The following is a 15,918-nucleotide window of genomic DNA, read 5'->3' as shown; positions in this document are numbered from 1 at the left end:
GATCTGTATATGTGTTTGTTGTTTTATATTTTGCTTCGTTTGGTGTAACTGTTTGGAGCTTGTTTATTTCCAAAGATATTTTGTTTAAGATATTTTAGCCTTTCTGAATCAGCAGCATCCTGCATGTGGCTAAATGGTACTCGGGGTAACGGTGGTGGTGATAATGGTGGTATGATCTTCACACTCCTAGAAGCAACTCGATTCTAGTATTGCTACAGAACAGTGCATTATAAAGGTGAAGTACGGGGACTTCCCTGGTCGTCCAGTGGGTAAGAATCCACCCTGCAATGCAGGCAATACAGGTTCAGCCCCTGGTTGGGGAACTAAGATCCCACATGCCTTGCCACAACTAAGACAGGATGCAGCCCAAGAAACAGAACAAATGAGTGTGAAGAATGTGGTACTGCTTTTTTTAAAAAGAGAGTGAAGTACCACAAGAAAAATTCTGTCTCCAAAATATTAGTAGCATATAAATACTAAATTTCTGATCTAATATGCTAGGAGTCCTTACTGAGCAATACGGAGTACTTACTTGAATTAGGGGGCCAGGACTCCCGGTACTCACTACCTGCTTGAGTTCTGGGTGACTTGCCCCGAACCTGGGGAGTGACACAAAATCACAAGAGCTATGATCAATGGGAGAATTTAACCAAGAAATTTGAATCATAAAAGTATACTTAAAATATATACTTTTCTACCACAGCTTTTTCCACAGAATATAAAATTGGATGTGTTTATCCTAGCAATAACAATGTACATATATAAAAAGCATTCTAGTTTTCAATGCATTGTCTCATATATTTCCTCAACCAATGCCAAGCTCATTCGGGGGGAAGAGGACGGAGAGTAAGCAGTAAAGGGAGACCTGTGGGTCAAGAGCCACAATCCCTTAGACAGCTACCCAGCTGCTTAGAGTTATCTGTGAACTCCCTCCTTGACTGTCATACCATGATGAACGGTCAGCTCCCCTGAGAGGAAAACCAAAGAGAAAAGCAACTGTAACCTTCAGCAGGGCCTTCTATCTTAGCACTGCCTTCATCTATATCAAATTGACAAGAGCAGGCTTCTTCGGGGGATGAGAGAAACATCACAGAAAGAGGGTTACCCTTCTTTCTTGCTTCCTCTGGGTCTCCACGGCATGCAGGCGCTCCATGAGGCTGGAGATGCCCTGCTCCAGGCTGTCGATGGTGTGGTGCTGAGGGTCGTGGCCACTGAAGCTGGTGCGTAGGCTGCGGAGGGCGTCTCGCACAAGCTGCAGGTCGCTGCTCTGTGGGCAAAACCATGGGCCCGCGGTGCCACCTTATTAACCACATCCCAACCGTGGGGCTCAAGAGCATACAGGGGAGGGGTTTTCAACAGATCTCTTATTTTTGATGGAGGAGGTGGAAATTGTAGGAAAACTTTTTCCTCCATAGACGCGAGCCCACTGATGGCTCACTAATTCTTAACTTTGGATAGTAAGTGCCTCACAGCTTTACACACCCAACAGATGCAAGAATTGGGGAACAGGGATATAAAAGGCCGACTCCACTGGCGATGACTAGGGTACCCTTTTGGTTTTGGCTGGAAGTGGCAAGTCTGTACTCAAATCCTAAAGACATACCCCTCTGTGAACGACTGAAGCAGCTCCTTTTCCTGCCGCTGGAAGGAGAAAACCATTGCTTTGAGAGCTGTGATTGTTGTAGTTGGTCACCTAGAGCAGCAAGAAGAAAGGATGCTTGTACAAGGGAAAATTCCAAAGCAATTCCTCTTATTTTTCTTCTTTACACGAATCACTTCCTGATGTAGTGCAAAGATCTTTTTCCCTTTGGTTCACTGCTGTATCTCCAATACCTGACACTCAGAAGGTACTGCTGAATGCAGAGTTAACAAAATGAAAACCTCCATTTGGAGTCCCTCGCCTAGCCTCTGCCTGGCCCCAGGAAGGCCTGAGAATGCTGCTCCAGCATCTCCTGCCTTTGCTTCAGTAATAAAAAGAAAAAAAAAGAACAGTGACTAAAACGTTTTGAGCCCAACTCTGTGCCAGGCAGATCTACCAGGACTGTGTTGTTACTTAGATGGACTATCTTATGTATTCTTCATCATGGCAGAGAAGGGCACTGCTATTTCCATTTTCCAGATGAGCCTTATTTCTAAGGTTCAGAAGCTAAGCAACTTAAGGTCACACAGTGGGAAAGTGTGTAAAAAAAAATGTTTTTTTAAAAAAAGAGGTAAAGCTGGGATTTGAAACCAGATTTTCTTATCCCAGAACCTGCACTTTTATCCTCCCCATCAAACAGAAACCAACCTGTGGTGCTGGTTCAGCCCTGAGTTAATAACTGAATCTCCCTCCTTGCCCCCGTCAACGCGTGACAGAGACCCCGAGCGGCAGGCAGGTTACCTCGTCTGCCTCTCTTTTCATACAGTGAGCCAAAAGGACATCCTTGTGTTCCAGCTCTCGCTCCAGGTCCACCTGCAAATCGCATACACTCAATCAGACAGGGAGTCCTTCAGGTCGGAGGGGCAGGAAAGTCAGTGGTGAAACCCGGTCCCCACCTGCTGGTAACTGGCCTCGGACAGTTTCCGAAGTGCTTCTTCCAACTTGGCCTGGTTCTGCAGCAGGAGGCGATCTTTCTGCCCCAGCTCCTTCTGCAACAGAGACACAGCTTTCAGACGAGTGGCAAAGCCAAGGACATCCAACAGTTCACCTTGCGTGATGCCATTTCCATCTAAAGAAAGTAGAGTCCCACACAGTCAAAGGCTTTAGCATGGTCAGTGAAGGCAGACGTACATGTTTTTCTGGAATTCTCTGGCTTTTTTTAATGATCCAATGGATGTTGGGAATTTGATCTCTGGTTCCTCTGCGTTTTCTAAACCTAGCTTGTACATCTAGAAGTCCTCAGTTCACGTACCGTTAAAGCCTATCTTGAAGGATTTTGAACATTACCTTCTAGCATGTGAAATGAACACAACTGTATGGTAGTTCAAACATTCTTTGGCATTGCCCTTCTTTGGGATTGGATAAAGATAAAGCCTGGCTGAAATGAAGCTTCCAGACTCCTAGCTCTGAGTTCCTTCTCCTAGCCATGCTATCGACCTTCAGGGTTAGTGAATCAAAGGAACTCAGAAAAGGATTTCCTTGCAGAAAGCAAGGAGGAGAACAGAGTACTGAAGTGTTCTTTGAACAACAGCAACAATAGGCTGTTCACCAAAGGTCAGGTGGAAATAATTTCCAAACTGATACACATTCTTACTTTATATTCTCCCAAGAGCCGATTCCTCTCCTCTAGCTTCCTCTGCAGATCCACCTGCGAGAAGGATAAGACGGAATTCAATGGTGTGGGGGCATTATCTGCCAAACCAGCTAGGAAACCAGTAGGTAACTAGAGCTGATGTTGGCAGTTTACAGGATACAGCACAGAGAGGGCACATCTATGGTAAAAACACACAGCCACTCTCCACATCTTCAGCGAGATAATCAGACTGTAGAACCACAAGGCAGCCCCAGGGTCTCAGTGTCCTCAACATCGCAGGGCTCAAGGCCAGTGTGGTACAGGCTTTCATCTAGGAACAAGGAGGAGTCCTCTGAGGGGGAACAGATCTAACAGGACTTCATACTATATCCTATTTGGGGCTCAGTGGACTCCAAGTTCACTCTTTCAACTCACGTTCTGGTTGTGCAGCTCATCTTTGTCCATATTTGCCCTCAGTAGTTCCTGTTTGAGCTGAAGGACAGACGCGTCCTGCTGAGTCAGCCTCTGCTGCAGGGCATCCTGAGGAGAAAGCACACTCACTACGTGGTCCCAGCTCATCCATCAGGAAGCTGTTACTAAACCAGGAAACAAACGGAGCACAGGGTCCTGCCACAAGGAGATGAGCAGCAATTTTTCTGTTCCCTTTCAGGACACTAGAATCTAAAGGAAAATCCTATCCGTTGTCCTACCAGACTGATGGAAACCCGATTTTTCCCTCTGTGCTTTACTTGCCCCCACATTCCCCTGTGTTGCCAACAGCATGATGGTCTAGGGAGAGAATATAAGTGGCCTCTGGGATCAGACAGACCTAGTCTCAAATTACACTCCTACCACTTGCTTTCATGACAGTGCATGCATGCTAAGTCGCTTCAGTTGTGTCCGACTCTTCGTGACCCTATGGACTGTAGCCCTTAAGGCTCCTCTGTCCATGGGATTTTCCAGGCAAGATTACTGGAGTGGGTTGCCATGCCCTCTTTCAGGGGATCTTCCCGACCCAGGAATCGAACCCTCGTCTCTTATGTCTCCTGCACTGGGAGAAGGGTTCTTTACCACTAGCGCCATGACAGTGATCTTGGACAATGCACTCTCCGTCCTCCCTCCTTGGCTTTCTTCTCTAAATTCTTGGCCTGTAAATACTCAATCTAGATGAGCTCTTTTGTCCAAGAGGGCTGGGGCCTATCACTGCCTAACACCCTGTTCACAAAGGAGCCCTGGAATCACTCCCATCCTGCCTTCCAGAGCCTGGCCCCTGCCCGGCTTCCACTGCCTTTCACTGCCTTGTCTGGACCAGGACTGGGATCCTATTTACCTGCTCAGAAATGTTCTTAGACCGATGGTTCCTCCTCCCAGTGTAACAGGATCCTACTAATTTTAGGATATCTTCCTCTTAGCTTGTACCATCTTGGTTCCCACCAGGCATAGGACAAGGTGGGTTGTACACACTTACTTAAAAGGAGTGGCTATGATACAATCCTCCAACCATAGTGACTTCAAATGGAACTAACAGACTAGAGCTGCATCCCAGGAGATGTGCCCTGACTCTTCTCTCTTTACAGACTGAAAACAAACCATGCAGGCTCTGGAGGATGTGAGAGTCATTCTTAAATATGCTGTCTGCCATGACAGTACATGGCAAGGTGGCCTCAGATGCCCTCGGCACCAGTGGCTCAGACGAATATTTCCCCAAGTGTGCTTCATGGGATGTTAACAAGTGTTACGTGAGAGGAAAAGCACTTCTGCAGTTAACAGTCTAATTGTTTTTTAGGCCAACCTCTTTATGGCAGACCTTCTCTGGTCCTTTAATATGCTATTATTCACTGTGACTCATCAAGCCTGTATGGCACTTCTCAGATTTATTTGAGCATGGAACATGCTGTTTTTTGGCATCTCAAAGGACTAAGACTACAGAACATACTCTGGAAGATGCTGCTGAGTTACACCCTAGTCTGGCTCATGAATGGGAGTGTAGGAAAACAGCAGTTTAAGAGCATCCTTTTCCACTTCTGAGGTATTATTCATTTAGCACATCTACTCCTACTAGGATGGAATAACATGTAAGCAAGAGGGGGTCGCACAGAGTCAGACACGACTGAAGCGACTCAGCAGCAGCAGCAGCAAGATTATTAGCTAGATCACTGTTTGTATTAGCAAAAGACTAGACATAACCCAGAAGACTTATCAATAGGAACTGATTAAATGAATTATCATATATTTACATACTAGAATACTACGGTCTTTATGTACTAAAATAGAATGATCTCTAAGATATATTGTTAAGTGAAAGCAGCAATGTGTCAAGCTGGGTTTATAGTATTCTATTTTTGGGGGGGAAATTACATACATACGTATCTGGGGATAAGTGGTAAGTTGCCTCCAGGAAAGACAGCTAGGTGACTGAGGGGGCAGGGCTGGAAAGCCGACTTCTCAAGGATTATCCTTTCGTACTTTTAAACTTCAAACCATTTGAATGTTATTAACTATTCAAACCTAAGTAAATTACAATTTTTAAGAGTATGTTCTTCTTCAGAACTGAAAAAAACTGACAAAATACTGAAACTGAAGAAAACCATAGTAACTGATTGTTTTCACACATAGAAAAAATCAAGGTGGCAGAGGGAAGTGGCAGCATCATGAGTCATAACCACCAGAAGTACGACTCAGCAAAGCAAAGGTATGTTCCTCCAGCTGTCTCACTTCCCATCCACAAAGCCCTGTCTCTGCTGGGAGCACAGAGCCTGTGAAAGAGCCCATCACATGTACATAAGAGAAGGCTATAGGACCCAACTAGTACCCCAGTTCCCTCAGAATGCTTTATCTTGTAGAGTATTTATTTACAGTGTTATATATCTTTCTTTTTACCTTTATCCCCTGTAAGTTTCTGGCTTCTTGTTTATATTTCAGCAGCTCCTTCTGCAAACCAAATATAGTTAGATCAGATGGTAGCATCTGGGTTGCTTCAGAAGCATTACCTCATTCTGTCAGTAAGAATACGAAACTCAGATAACCATTCCAAGGAAAATCAACCCTCCACTGAGGCCAAAGGCAGGTCTGGTCCAGGAAAAATGAAAAGCTGACCCATAGAAATGAACAGGACCCATCTCATTCTCTCCTGTGGCACCCATGCTCAGCTGCCCAGTTGCCCAGTTTCAACTGTTCATAATCTTTCTGGCCAAGAAAGAAAATGCCATACATTCCCATAGGTTCATCTTTCCTATATTTAGTAATCCTCACCAACAGGGAAACTTAATCATCAATCATAATAATCTAAATCCCTCTCCCTAAAATACATGATATCTCAATATACCTACCCCCAACCTCATGAAGTAATTATCTCACTTTTAATGTCCAGAAAGGGTTACAGAGTTTCTGTTCTCCAAGAGGGTATTGTTCTTTATGGATCAAATAAAAACACATTTGGCCCAATAATAAAACACTTTGTTAACTGTCCCTTACAACAGATTAAATATATGCACACGATTATCACTAGGACAAAGATTTTAGGAGAGGAACACCCACAACTCAGACTCTACTCTCTCTTTTCCTATTGCAATCCCTTCAAGAGTTTGGAATTAACATATCTAAAATGGGGATTCTTCACCAGGACTCCACAGATGGGCTCCAAAGTTAGTCCACTCAAAACTCAGGTCAGTGAGTGCTCCCATGCAAACTGCTGGGGAGAGGGTTAATGGCTTCAGTCATATACTTATGACTTCAAAAAAGCTAAGACCCACTGATCTAAAAAAATTCTGGGAAGTATTCATTAATAAAAAAAGACCATACTGAACTGTTGTTAATAATACTGTACTGTATATCAGAAAACTGTAAGAGAGTAGATCTTAAAAGTTTTCTTTATAAGAAACAATTTGTAAATATGTTAACTAAGCTGTGATTATTTCACAATACATACACATATTGAATCAACATGTTGTATACCCTGAAACTAATTATGTGATGTCACTTATTTTAAAAATAATCATATTGATAGTAGATCCATTATTTATTTTAATTAAAAGGATAAATATGAAACATTTCAAACATAAAGAAAGGTATAAGTAATAATGACATAGATATCTATTATTCCCACTGAGATTAAAAAGGTGTTACTCTTTTACCGTATTTATGACATCTCTCTCTCTGTCAGTTAAAGACATAATACAGATACAGCTAGTCTGGAGTCTGCATCTCTCCCTTCTCCCCATGACTATACTAAAGTTGGTGTGTAATATTCCCATAATTTTTTTAAAGGATAAAATGTGCATTTCCTGACATACCTTTAGGTCTTGATTCTCCTCTATACTCTGATCCAGACGACTTTGGATTATAATCTGAATACAAGGCAAAAAGAGATGGTTATGTATCTATGCTGTAAAATTCGGAGGTCATTCATCAACAGATATTTACCGAGCAGCTACTAGATGCTAGCCAGGGTAGAGCAGCTACAAAGAACTGCCTTCCAGTGGATGCATATGCCCTGGGGGTGCAAGGAGATGACTATGGATAAAGTTTAGAATGAGTATGTGTGTGTTGTGTGCAGAGGGTTTGGCAAAGGGAAAGAGAAATGATAAGAGATGAAGCTCAAGAGGAAAATGGAACAGGATCATGAAAGCCAGGAAGGATAATGCAGGAACTGATGAAAAAGTTTTAGGCAAAGGGATGACAAAACAAGTTTGCTTTGAAGTGAAGTTATTCTTGCTGTTTTAGGGAAAATGAATTAGAGGACAGGAGAGGAATCAGGGAAACCAGTTCAGAGGCCACCAGAATGCTGGATGAAGGCCTGAATTAAGGCAGTACCTGTGAAAATGGAGAAAAGCTGGATGAAGACATTTTAAAAGTATACTGATAAAACTTGGTGACTAAATACTGGAGTTGGTTGCCATTTCCTTCTCCAGGGGATCTTTCCAACCCAGGGATCGAATCCGTGTGTCTCCTGCATTGACAGGAGGATTCTTTCCTACTGTATCACCTGGGAAGCCCTTCAAGTATGGGTGTCAGATTTGTTTTGGGTATTTGGTTACATGGATAGTGATAAAAAACAGAAACTTAAAGGACAAATAGTTTTGAGGGTGGGGAGAGAAGGGAGAGAAAGCTGTTGAATTTAGGACTCATTGAAATTGAGATGCTTATGGGACATACAGAAGAGATAACAGGCAGGTGCATGTTGCCTTTACAAATGTAGAACTCCATGGAGAGAGCTAAAAATAAATATAAATTTAAATAATTATATAAGTGTATTTAAATAAAACAATTAAGTTATTTCATGCAGAGCTAGAAATAAATATTTGAGAGGCAACATATGAGACAGGTGGGAAGTGAATGAAGCCATGGCAGCAGGTATTGCCCAGGTGAATGCACAGGACAGAAGAGAGCCCAGAGTAGAGCCCTGAGGAGCAGCAACACTTAAGGTGTAGTTGTTTTAGTGCCCAACTCATCTGCGACCCCATGGACTGTAGCCCACCAAGGTCCTCCATCCATGGGGTTTCCGAGGCAAGAGTACTGGAGTGGGTAGCCATTTCCTTCTCCAGGGGATCTTCCCAACCAGGGGTTGATTCTGCGTCTCCTGCTTGGGCAGATTCTTTACCACTGAGCCATTGGGGAAGCCCAAAACTTTAAAGGACAGGGAGAAAGAGAAAAGCTTCAAAGGGGATGTGAACTAATGCCGCCTGCCGTTCATTAAAGAAAGGCAGCCATCAAGCCACCACGTAACAGCTGCCCAGGCAGTGAGCCTTGAGGGGACTCAGGGTGGAAACAAAGGATACCGGGATCTAGCAGGCAGCTGCCGCAACAGGACACTCAGGGTGAGAAAGCACGGGATACTGGCCCCAGGTAGCTGAGCTGCACATCAGAGGATCGAATTCAGGGAGCCCTGACTCTTGCATCTTCTCCTACATAGAAAAGCGCTCAATTCCTTGAGATAGCTGGTTTTCTTTTACTAACAGTGATTTCTGAAGTTCTGACTACCTGGTTTTGTTGCAAAAATTCCTATAATGTCCTGGCTTCCCCTATTCCTCTTCGGAACAGTCTCTCAGAATTATCTGAGATGCTGTTTCCCAGGCTTAAGTCCTTGGTTTTGTCTACCGAATAAAACATAACCTTCAACCTTTAGACTGTGCTTTTTTTTTTTTTCAGTCAACAGGGACCTGAGTGTAAACTCCACAAGGAGAGGGTCTGAGGTTTCATCTGTCGTTTCCGTGTCTCCAGTTCTTCAAACCGTGTCTGCACATGGTCAGCATGCAATAAATATTTGTGGAAGAAAGGAAAAAACAGTCGAAAACATATGAGGAAAACCAGCAGAGCTGAAGTCAGGGAAGGGAGCATTTTACGAAGGCACAGATGAGTGTCCAATGCTAAACATAAATCACACACACAAGCCAGATTATTCCATGTCCAGTCACAAAAGAGGAGCTCACCAACTGTTCCTCGGGATTGACTCCTGGTTCACAGAGGGCCAAGGGCCTCTCCTGTTCATCTTCAGGTAAGGATCCATTGAGCAGTAAGGCCTGGACAACCACAAAGGCAGAAAGAAATTTAACTCCTGTCAGATGACAGAGTCTAGAGCTGGGCAGAGTAAGCTTGTCCCAAAATGAAACCACAACTGGGCTTCCTCTGGAAATCTGCCTGATAACTGTGGATCTTTAGATTCTGCCAATTGCTCATCATAGATCTGTCTGGATCGCCTTGTGTCTGGCCCATGCTTGACGCCTCTTTCATCTCTCTGGATGTACCTGAATCCTCTGCTCCAAGGCTCCTTAGCCCCAGAAAAAATTCTAAAAATAAACTTAATTTTAAGAAGTGACATTGTTGAACCAGAGCTGGCTGTTCAAACTGAATTTTACCAGCTGGAAAGTGAACTAAATGCAGTGCAGAATTATCCTGGCTTAGAAAAGTTTATTATAAGGAATTATTTGGAATACATTTATGTATGTATGTATATATGTATGTAGGCATTGGCTGCATTAGAGCAGCTTGCAGGATGTTAGATCCCCAAACAGAGGTCAAATCCAAGCCCACAGCAGTGAAAGTGCTGAGTCTTAACCACTGGACTGCCAGAAATGTGGGGGTATTTGATTCTTGTTTGACTTAGCAATTCTGCATTTTTGCTCCCTAAGGCAACCTGGATAGAACAAGAAGAAAAACATATTTGCAGAGAGGTGTCCTTATTCAAGTCTTCACACTTGGCTTTGTTTTTATTAGAATATGGTGGGGCGGGGTGGGCAGATTTATTCTGAGGCTAATGAAGCTCAAACCTCAGGGCCCCTCCCAGGCCTGCTCCTCCTAGGGTTCTATATCTAACATCGTAGTCATAATCTGTAATCTTATTCTTAAAGAAGGCCCCCCAAGTGGTACACTTTAGAACCCAGAAAACTTGGATCTACCCCTGCAGGTAGGTATTAGGAGACCTATGGGCTCAAGGAAAGATTTAAAAATCTATAGCCACTTTGTATACAATTTTTTTCTCAATCCAGTCCGAAGAGATACAGAGATTCTTATTTCAGTAAATATAACATAAATTGTATCACAAATGTTGGTATATAAAAACATTTTACAATCCAGACACTATCAAGTCTACCAAGTACTAATTAATAAAACAATTTTAGTCAGTCTACTGGATGTGGTTCTCCCATGGAGTTGTGGCAAGAGGTGTAGACAAGTATAAGAAAGCACAAGGAGCTGAGGAGAGTGACACTGCAGAAGTCCTGACTCTAAGAGCAAAGCGTTCACAGACTCTAATGAGGTACGCTAACCAGTCAGCAATCCCGGACGTGGCTCAGCATGCAACGGGTTCATCCCCGAAAGAGTTAAGGAGCCCAGTGGATGCTGTGAGCCCCATTGTATTCTGTAATGGGACTGAATTCTCATTGTGATCATGTGGCTGTGAATTAAAACTCCTCCGTTTGTGGGGAATATTAGGATGCTGACTTTCTGCCTGTTGATTCTCTTTTTTTTCTGTCTAATCTGCCATGGGATTTCTCCCAGACTGAAAAATGCAAACCAAACTGAAAACCAAACTGATGGATATCTATGTTCGTACAATGAAATGATCCTGAGAAAAACCTGGTTGAATGTAATCCCAAAATTCTTCATGCTTTAATCCTTCCTATTAAAAGCACACACACACAAATCCATTGCATTAATTAAACCATTCCTTACTGGACTAACGAGAAGAGAACTGAAAGGCAGACATTTAAAAATACAGAGCAAATGGGAAAAGCGCAACAACTCTCCCTGGGAATGTTTGGGCAGTAAACATTCCTCAACGCCTCTCTGGGCTCCTGGGGCAGACAGTGTGTAAATTGTTTTACCACTGCACCAACCCCCCGTTTTCTTTAGGACCCCTTTGTGTCCCCACCCTGTTGCTGGCCGGTTGGGAGCACGCCCTCCACCGCCTGCCGCCTGCCAGAGCCACTCACATAATGTGGGCTTTGTTTATGTGTCCATAAATATTTGACAATTCAGAAGCAGTGCAGTTCCCAGCACAAACAGAAAGGAATATTCCTGGGCAATTTCAGGGTCATCAGAACACTATAAGGCCTCCCCCAAACAGGGCCACATACACAAAGGTGGAGGACTGAGGGGGTCATTCAGGCTAGGAACTAAGTCAAGTGGGTCAGTTGGCCTCTGGGGGAGGCTTGCTGGCACAGAAGGTGTAGGAAATACTGAAGGGCTCAGTTGCCCTTCTGTCTGATCACTGTACCTTGGCGTCCACTTACGAACGCACCAAGGGTGAGCTAAATCCCTTAGCTAGACTCAGGTGGAGACCTGTGTCATTACTGGCACTTACAGCCCTCCTCATGGTGAATTCCTCGCAGAAAATCTTGATTCTTCACAATTCCATTCTTTGGGGGAAGCTGCCATTGCAGGTCTGTGGCTGCAAATAGGGGAGAAACCCACCCACAAAGCAGAGAGCCAGGGTGGAGGTTTGGTAGGGGAGGGTGGATACGGCTCCCAGGCAGAACTCCTAACAGCTGTGCTGTCAACAAGCGTCCAGGAGGCCCGTTTAAGCGAACTCACATGTAAGGGATTTTTCTGCTCTTCGCATTCTACCTTCTCCATCTAAACTCAGCTCTGACCTCACAGAAAACCGAATCACTTTATTTTCAACTGATCCTACTGAGTTAATAAACAATTGGTGCGGGAATTCCCTGGCAGTCCGGGGGTTAAGTGATCCAGGTTCAATCCCTGGTCTGGAAACTAAGATCCCACAAGCCTCACAGCATGGTCAAAAAACAAACCAAAAAAAAAAAAAAAAAAAAACCAGCAACTGGTGCACCAAAGACAAACGACAAGGGAAAGAGCTACCTGTAATCCTGATATCATTTTCTTGGCTTCCTCCATTTCTTTTTCCAAATGTTCTTGTTGTTCCAACAGCTGCTCTTCCCATGAAGTCTCCAGGTAGGTCCGGGGGCTGCCTGGTCTCCAGTCCCGGGGTAATGGAGAGTCTGTCTCTTCTACGAGATGGGAGGAGGGAGTACAGCTCATGGTGAAGAAAACTGAGTTCAGGAGCAAGCCCTCGCCGACCTCGGCGTTCACAGGGCTGGGTCACCTGCCTTCCGCACCTGCCTCACTGCGCAGGCTGGACTCTCCACCAGGTGGGGGTGTGGGACAGGAGGAACTGGCCACTGACTCCACTAACCCCGGGCTCCTCCGGGGAGCAAAGCTGAACTTGGTTGAGGCGGTCCACCCTCTTCAGAACCTTAAGGATTCCCTCCCGGGGAACCCTGATAGGGGACAAGTTTTACTCTTTATCTAGAACTGGCTCTCCCAGGGCTCGGTCCCTCAAGCGACAAAGAGAGGAGCTGTCAGATGCAATGAAAAGGAGCTTCAGAGGGGAGACCTCAACTCATATTCCTTTGACCATTTTGGGAGGACGGAACCCCTTTCACATATAACATTGTGTGAGTCACAAAAACAGGAAGCAGACCAGTATAAGCAAACTCTGTACCTCCCTCTCCCCGGTTTTATTTCCCTGTCTTTACAGTCTCTTTTTCTGATTTCATTGGTAAGAATGAATATTATAATAAGCCTAATCCCTCTGGGTTGTTGTCTGATTTCACGAGGCAACTGTGTGTGGGACCCGTGGTGCCCGGCCCAGAGCAAGCACTCTGTAAAGACCTCCCTCTCCCTCCCCAGGGTCCCCGGACTTTCTGACTCAGTAACATAACTAACTTTCTGGGTACTGATGCTAGGGCTAGATGGGGTGTGAAATAAGGAAGAATTTAATTCCAGTTTTCCTTCAGAGGACTTCGGTTTCTTTATCTCTCTTCCAGGCAAATAAAACTCTTAAGTCACGCACTTTGCTTCTTCCTTGCTTTCCTCTGTGTTTATCTAAGAAAAAGGAGACTGAGACAGAGGAAGGAGAAGTCTAAACAATGTAGCCTTTACACAAAACAGGATGCAGACCTGCTCTCTGCTGTATATTCTTAGACACCTCCGCTCTGTATATTCCTGGCCCCAATATAAGTTACAGAAGTACTGAAATTACTTGCACAACACAGAAATGATAAAAACTTTTTACTTGAGCAGGCTTCTGACAGTTCCAAAGCCATCTCCTAACTTCACAGGTGGTCAGCTGTCTACACTGCCGCAGGACATCTGACAGTTTGGACAACGGAAGTGACAATTTGTGAGAGGATACTACATTCTCTCGGAGAAGGCAATGGCACCCCACTCCAGTACTTTTGCCTAGAAAATCCCATGGATGGAGGAGCCTGGTAGGCTGAAGTCCATGGGGTTGCTAGAGTCGGACACAACTGAGCGACTTCACTTTTACTTTTCACTTTCATGCATTGGAGAAGGAAATGGCAATCCACTCCAGTGTTCTTGCCTGGAGAATCCCAGGGACGGGGAAGCCTGGTGGGCTGCCGTCTATGGGGTCGCACAGAGTTGGACACGACTGAAGTGACTTAGCAGCAGCACTACATTCTCTGGCTCCAAAGCATTAGAGCTCTCTAGAATGGACCCTGCATGCACAGACTATGTGTGGAGAAGGCCAGGGAGTTGATAGTAGACAGTCAGGACCCCCAAACTCTTTGCTGAGGGCTGTTCCTTGAGCCACCCCAGGCAGGCCGAGAAGATAGTACCTGTTCTGTTCTCTACTCCTTCGGAGGGAATAATCACGAAATCTGCCCTCTCCTCCGACTGGGTTATAACAGATTCGCTCTTTGCACTGTGGATAGGACTGGGGGAAGTCAGGCTGTGACCGAAGGAAAAAGAAGAGAGAAACAATTATTGCAAACAGTTGTTTAGAAGCCAACTTTCCTAATTTATTCCAGAGATGGGTTCTTATTCATCTAACTCCTACTGCCTAACACGGTGCCTGGTCCACAATAAGAAGAAATACTTATTGAATGAATGGTGAACTTGTTAAATGAATGAAATGAATGCTGAATGACCCATCCCCAGAAGCTTCCACAACAAAGTTTCCTTTAAGTCTAATTCACTAAGAGATTTATCAAACTGGTGGATAATGTAGCATTTTAAAGAACTCCACTCTTGTTTGGTTTGGCTTTTTGTTTTTGTCTTTCACTTACCACCACCACCACCTCCTGCATCATGATCCCTGGGCCCAAGTTCAGAGACTGATGGACTATATGCATTTTAGTAGCTTTGGGAGCTGGAAGGAAAATATTTTTCTAATAACATTGATCTATCACACACACGTGCAATACCAGCAGAGTAGTCATGGCAGATCTGCTCTGGGCTGCTCCCAAAGGCAGAGACAAGGTGAAGGGTGCCTCAACGGGGAAAAACTGCAGAGTGTGGACAGTGCCAGGCTGAGCAAAGGGTAGTGATATATCAACAACGCTAGGATATGGTACAGAAAAGGGTGTAATATCTCAAAAGGGGACAAGACCTGCTAGGGGACAATAAAGGTTTACTTGATTTACTGCCAAGAGTTATTCATATCTCTGCCACACTAATTTTTACATTGTCAGAGGGCTTCCCTGGTGGTCTAGTGGTTGGGAGTCCACCTGCCAATGCAGGGGACAGGGTTTGATCCCCATTTGCGGAAGATTCCACATGCTCTGGAGCAACTAAGCCTACGCGCCACACCTACTGAGCCTGTCCTCTAGGTTCCAGGAGCCGCAACTGCTGAGTCCATGTGCTGCAACTCCTGAAGCCCGAGCACCCTAGAGACAGTGCTCCGCAACAAGAGAAGCCACCACAATGAGAAACCCAAGCACCGCAACTAAAGAGGAGCTTCCACCCGCCGCAACCAGAGAAAGCCTGAGCAGCATCGCAGACCCAGCACGACAAAACAACAAATAAATCAATCTTTTTTTTTTAACTGTCATCAGAAATCTTGCAGCAATTCTTAAATTCTAGTATAACTACTAGCTTTGGAAGGAACGGTTTGCATTTGGGAAGAAGCAGAATTTTAAATCTCCAGAAGCAAATCTAGAGGATATGATGGAATGTGAGGCTGACACTGCCATCTGAAGAGCCCTCTTTCTTTGCACCCACCTTGAGAACATCAGCACCAAAACAATCTCAGGGGTTGTGGGGTCTGCAGGCCCAGCCCCCTCTCAGGAATTCTTTCCAAATCCATCACCCAGACAACAGTGAAAGTGTCTTGGATTCACTGACCCACTTAATGTGCCCCTGAAGTCTCCCAGGCTAATCCTCACAGCCACGATCAGGAGTTAACATTTCATCTTCCTAGAAACCACGAAAAACAAGAGCCAAG

The 15,918-nt window shown here is 44.6% G+C and overlaps 1 protein-coding gene across 5 annotated transcripts in view; it reads right to left on the bottom strand.

Moving 5' to 3' along the window:
• DIXDC1 (DIX domain containing 1) overlaps nucleotides 1-15,918 on the bottom strand; it is a 79,034-nt gene that overhangs the window by 17,875 nt on the left and 45,241 nt on the right. For all 5 annotated transcript variants that reach the window (XM_019975262.2, XM_019975264.2, XM_019975261.2 and 2 more), the window contains 12 exons: nucleotides 14,312-14,424; nucleotides 12,531-12,679; nucleotides 9,641-9,730; nucleotides 7,505-7,558; nucleotides 6,093-6,143; nucleotides 3,648-3,752; nucleotides 3,234-3,287; nucleotides 2,536-2,628; nucleotides 2,381-2,452; nucleotides 1,604-1,693; nucleotides 1,106-1,267; nucleotides 533-599 (listed from right to left, as the gene is read on the bottom strand). In XM_019975262.2, the coding sequence (XP_019830821.2) occupies nucleotides 533-599; nucleotides 1,106-1,267; nucleotides 1,604-1,693; nucleotides 2,381-2,452; nucleotides 2,536-2,628; nucleotides 3,234-3,287; nucleotides 3,648-3,752; nucleotides 6,093-6,143; nucleotides 7,505-7,558; nucleotides 9,641-9,730; nucleotides 12,531-12,679; nucleotides 14,312-14,424 (1,100 nt within the window). The remainder of the gene's footprint in view (nucleotides 1-532; nucleotides 600-1,105; nucleotides 1,268-1,603; nucleotides 1,694-2,380; nucleotides 2,453-2,535; nucleotides 2,629-3,233; nucleotides 3,288-3,647; nucleotides 3,753-6,092; nucleotides 6,144-7,504; nucleotides 7,559-9,640; nucleotides 9,731-12,530; nucleotides 12,680-14,311; nucleotides 14,425-15,918) is intronic.

The sequence above is a fragment of the Bos indicus genome, chromosome 15, assembly GCF_029378745.1.
Source record: "Bos indicus isolate NIAB-ARS_2022 breed Sahiwal x Tharparkar chromosome 15, NIAB-ARS_B.indTharparkar_mat_pri_1.0, whole genome shotgun sequence".
Classification (NCBI taxonomy): domain Eukaryota; kingdom Metazoa; phylum Chordata; class Mammalia; order Artiodactyla; family Bovidae; genus Bos; species Bos indicus.
The sequence above is the reverse complement of the archived record's forward strand: the minus strand, read 5'-3'. Positions and strand labels throughout refer to the sequence as shown.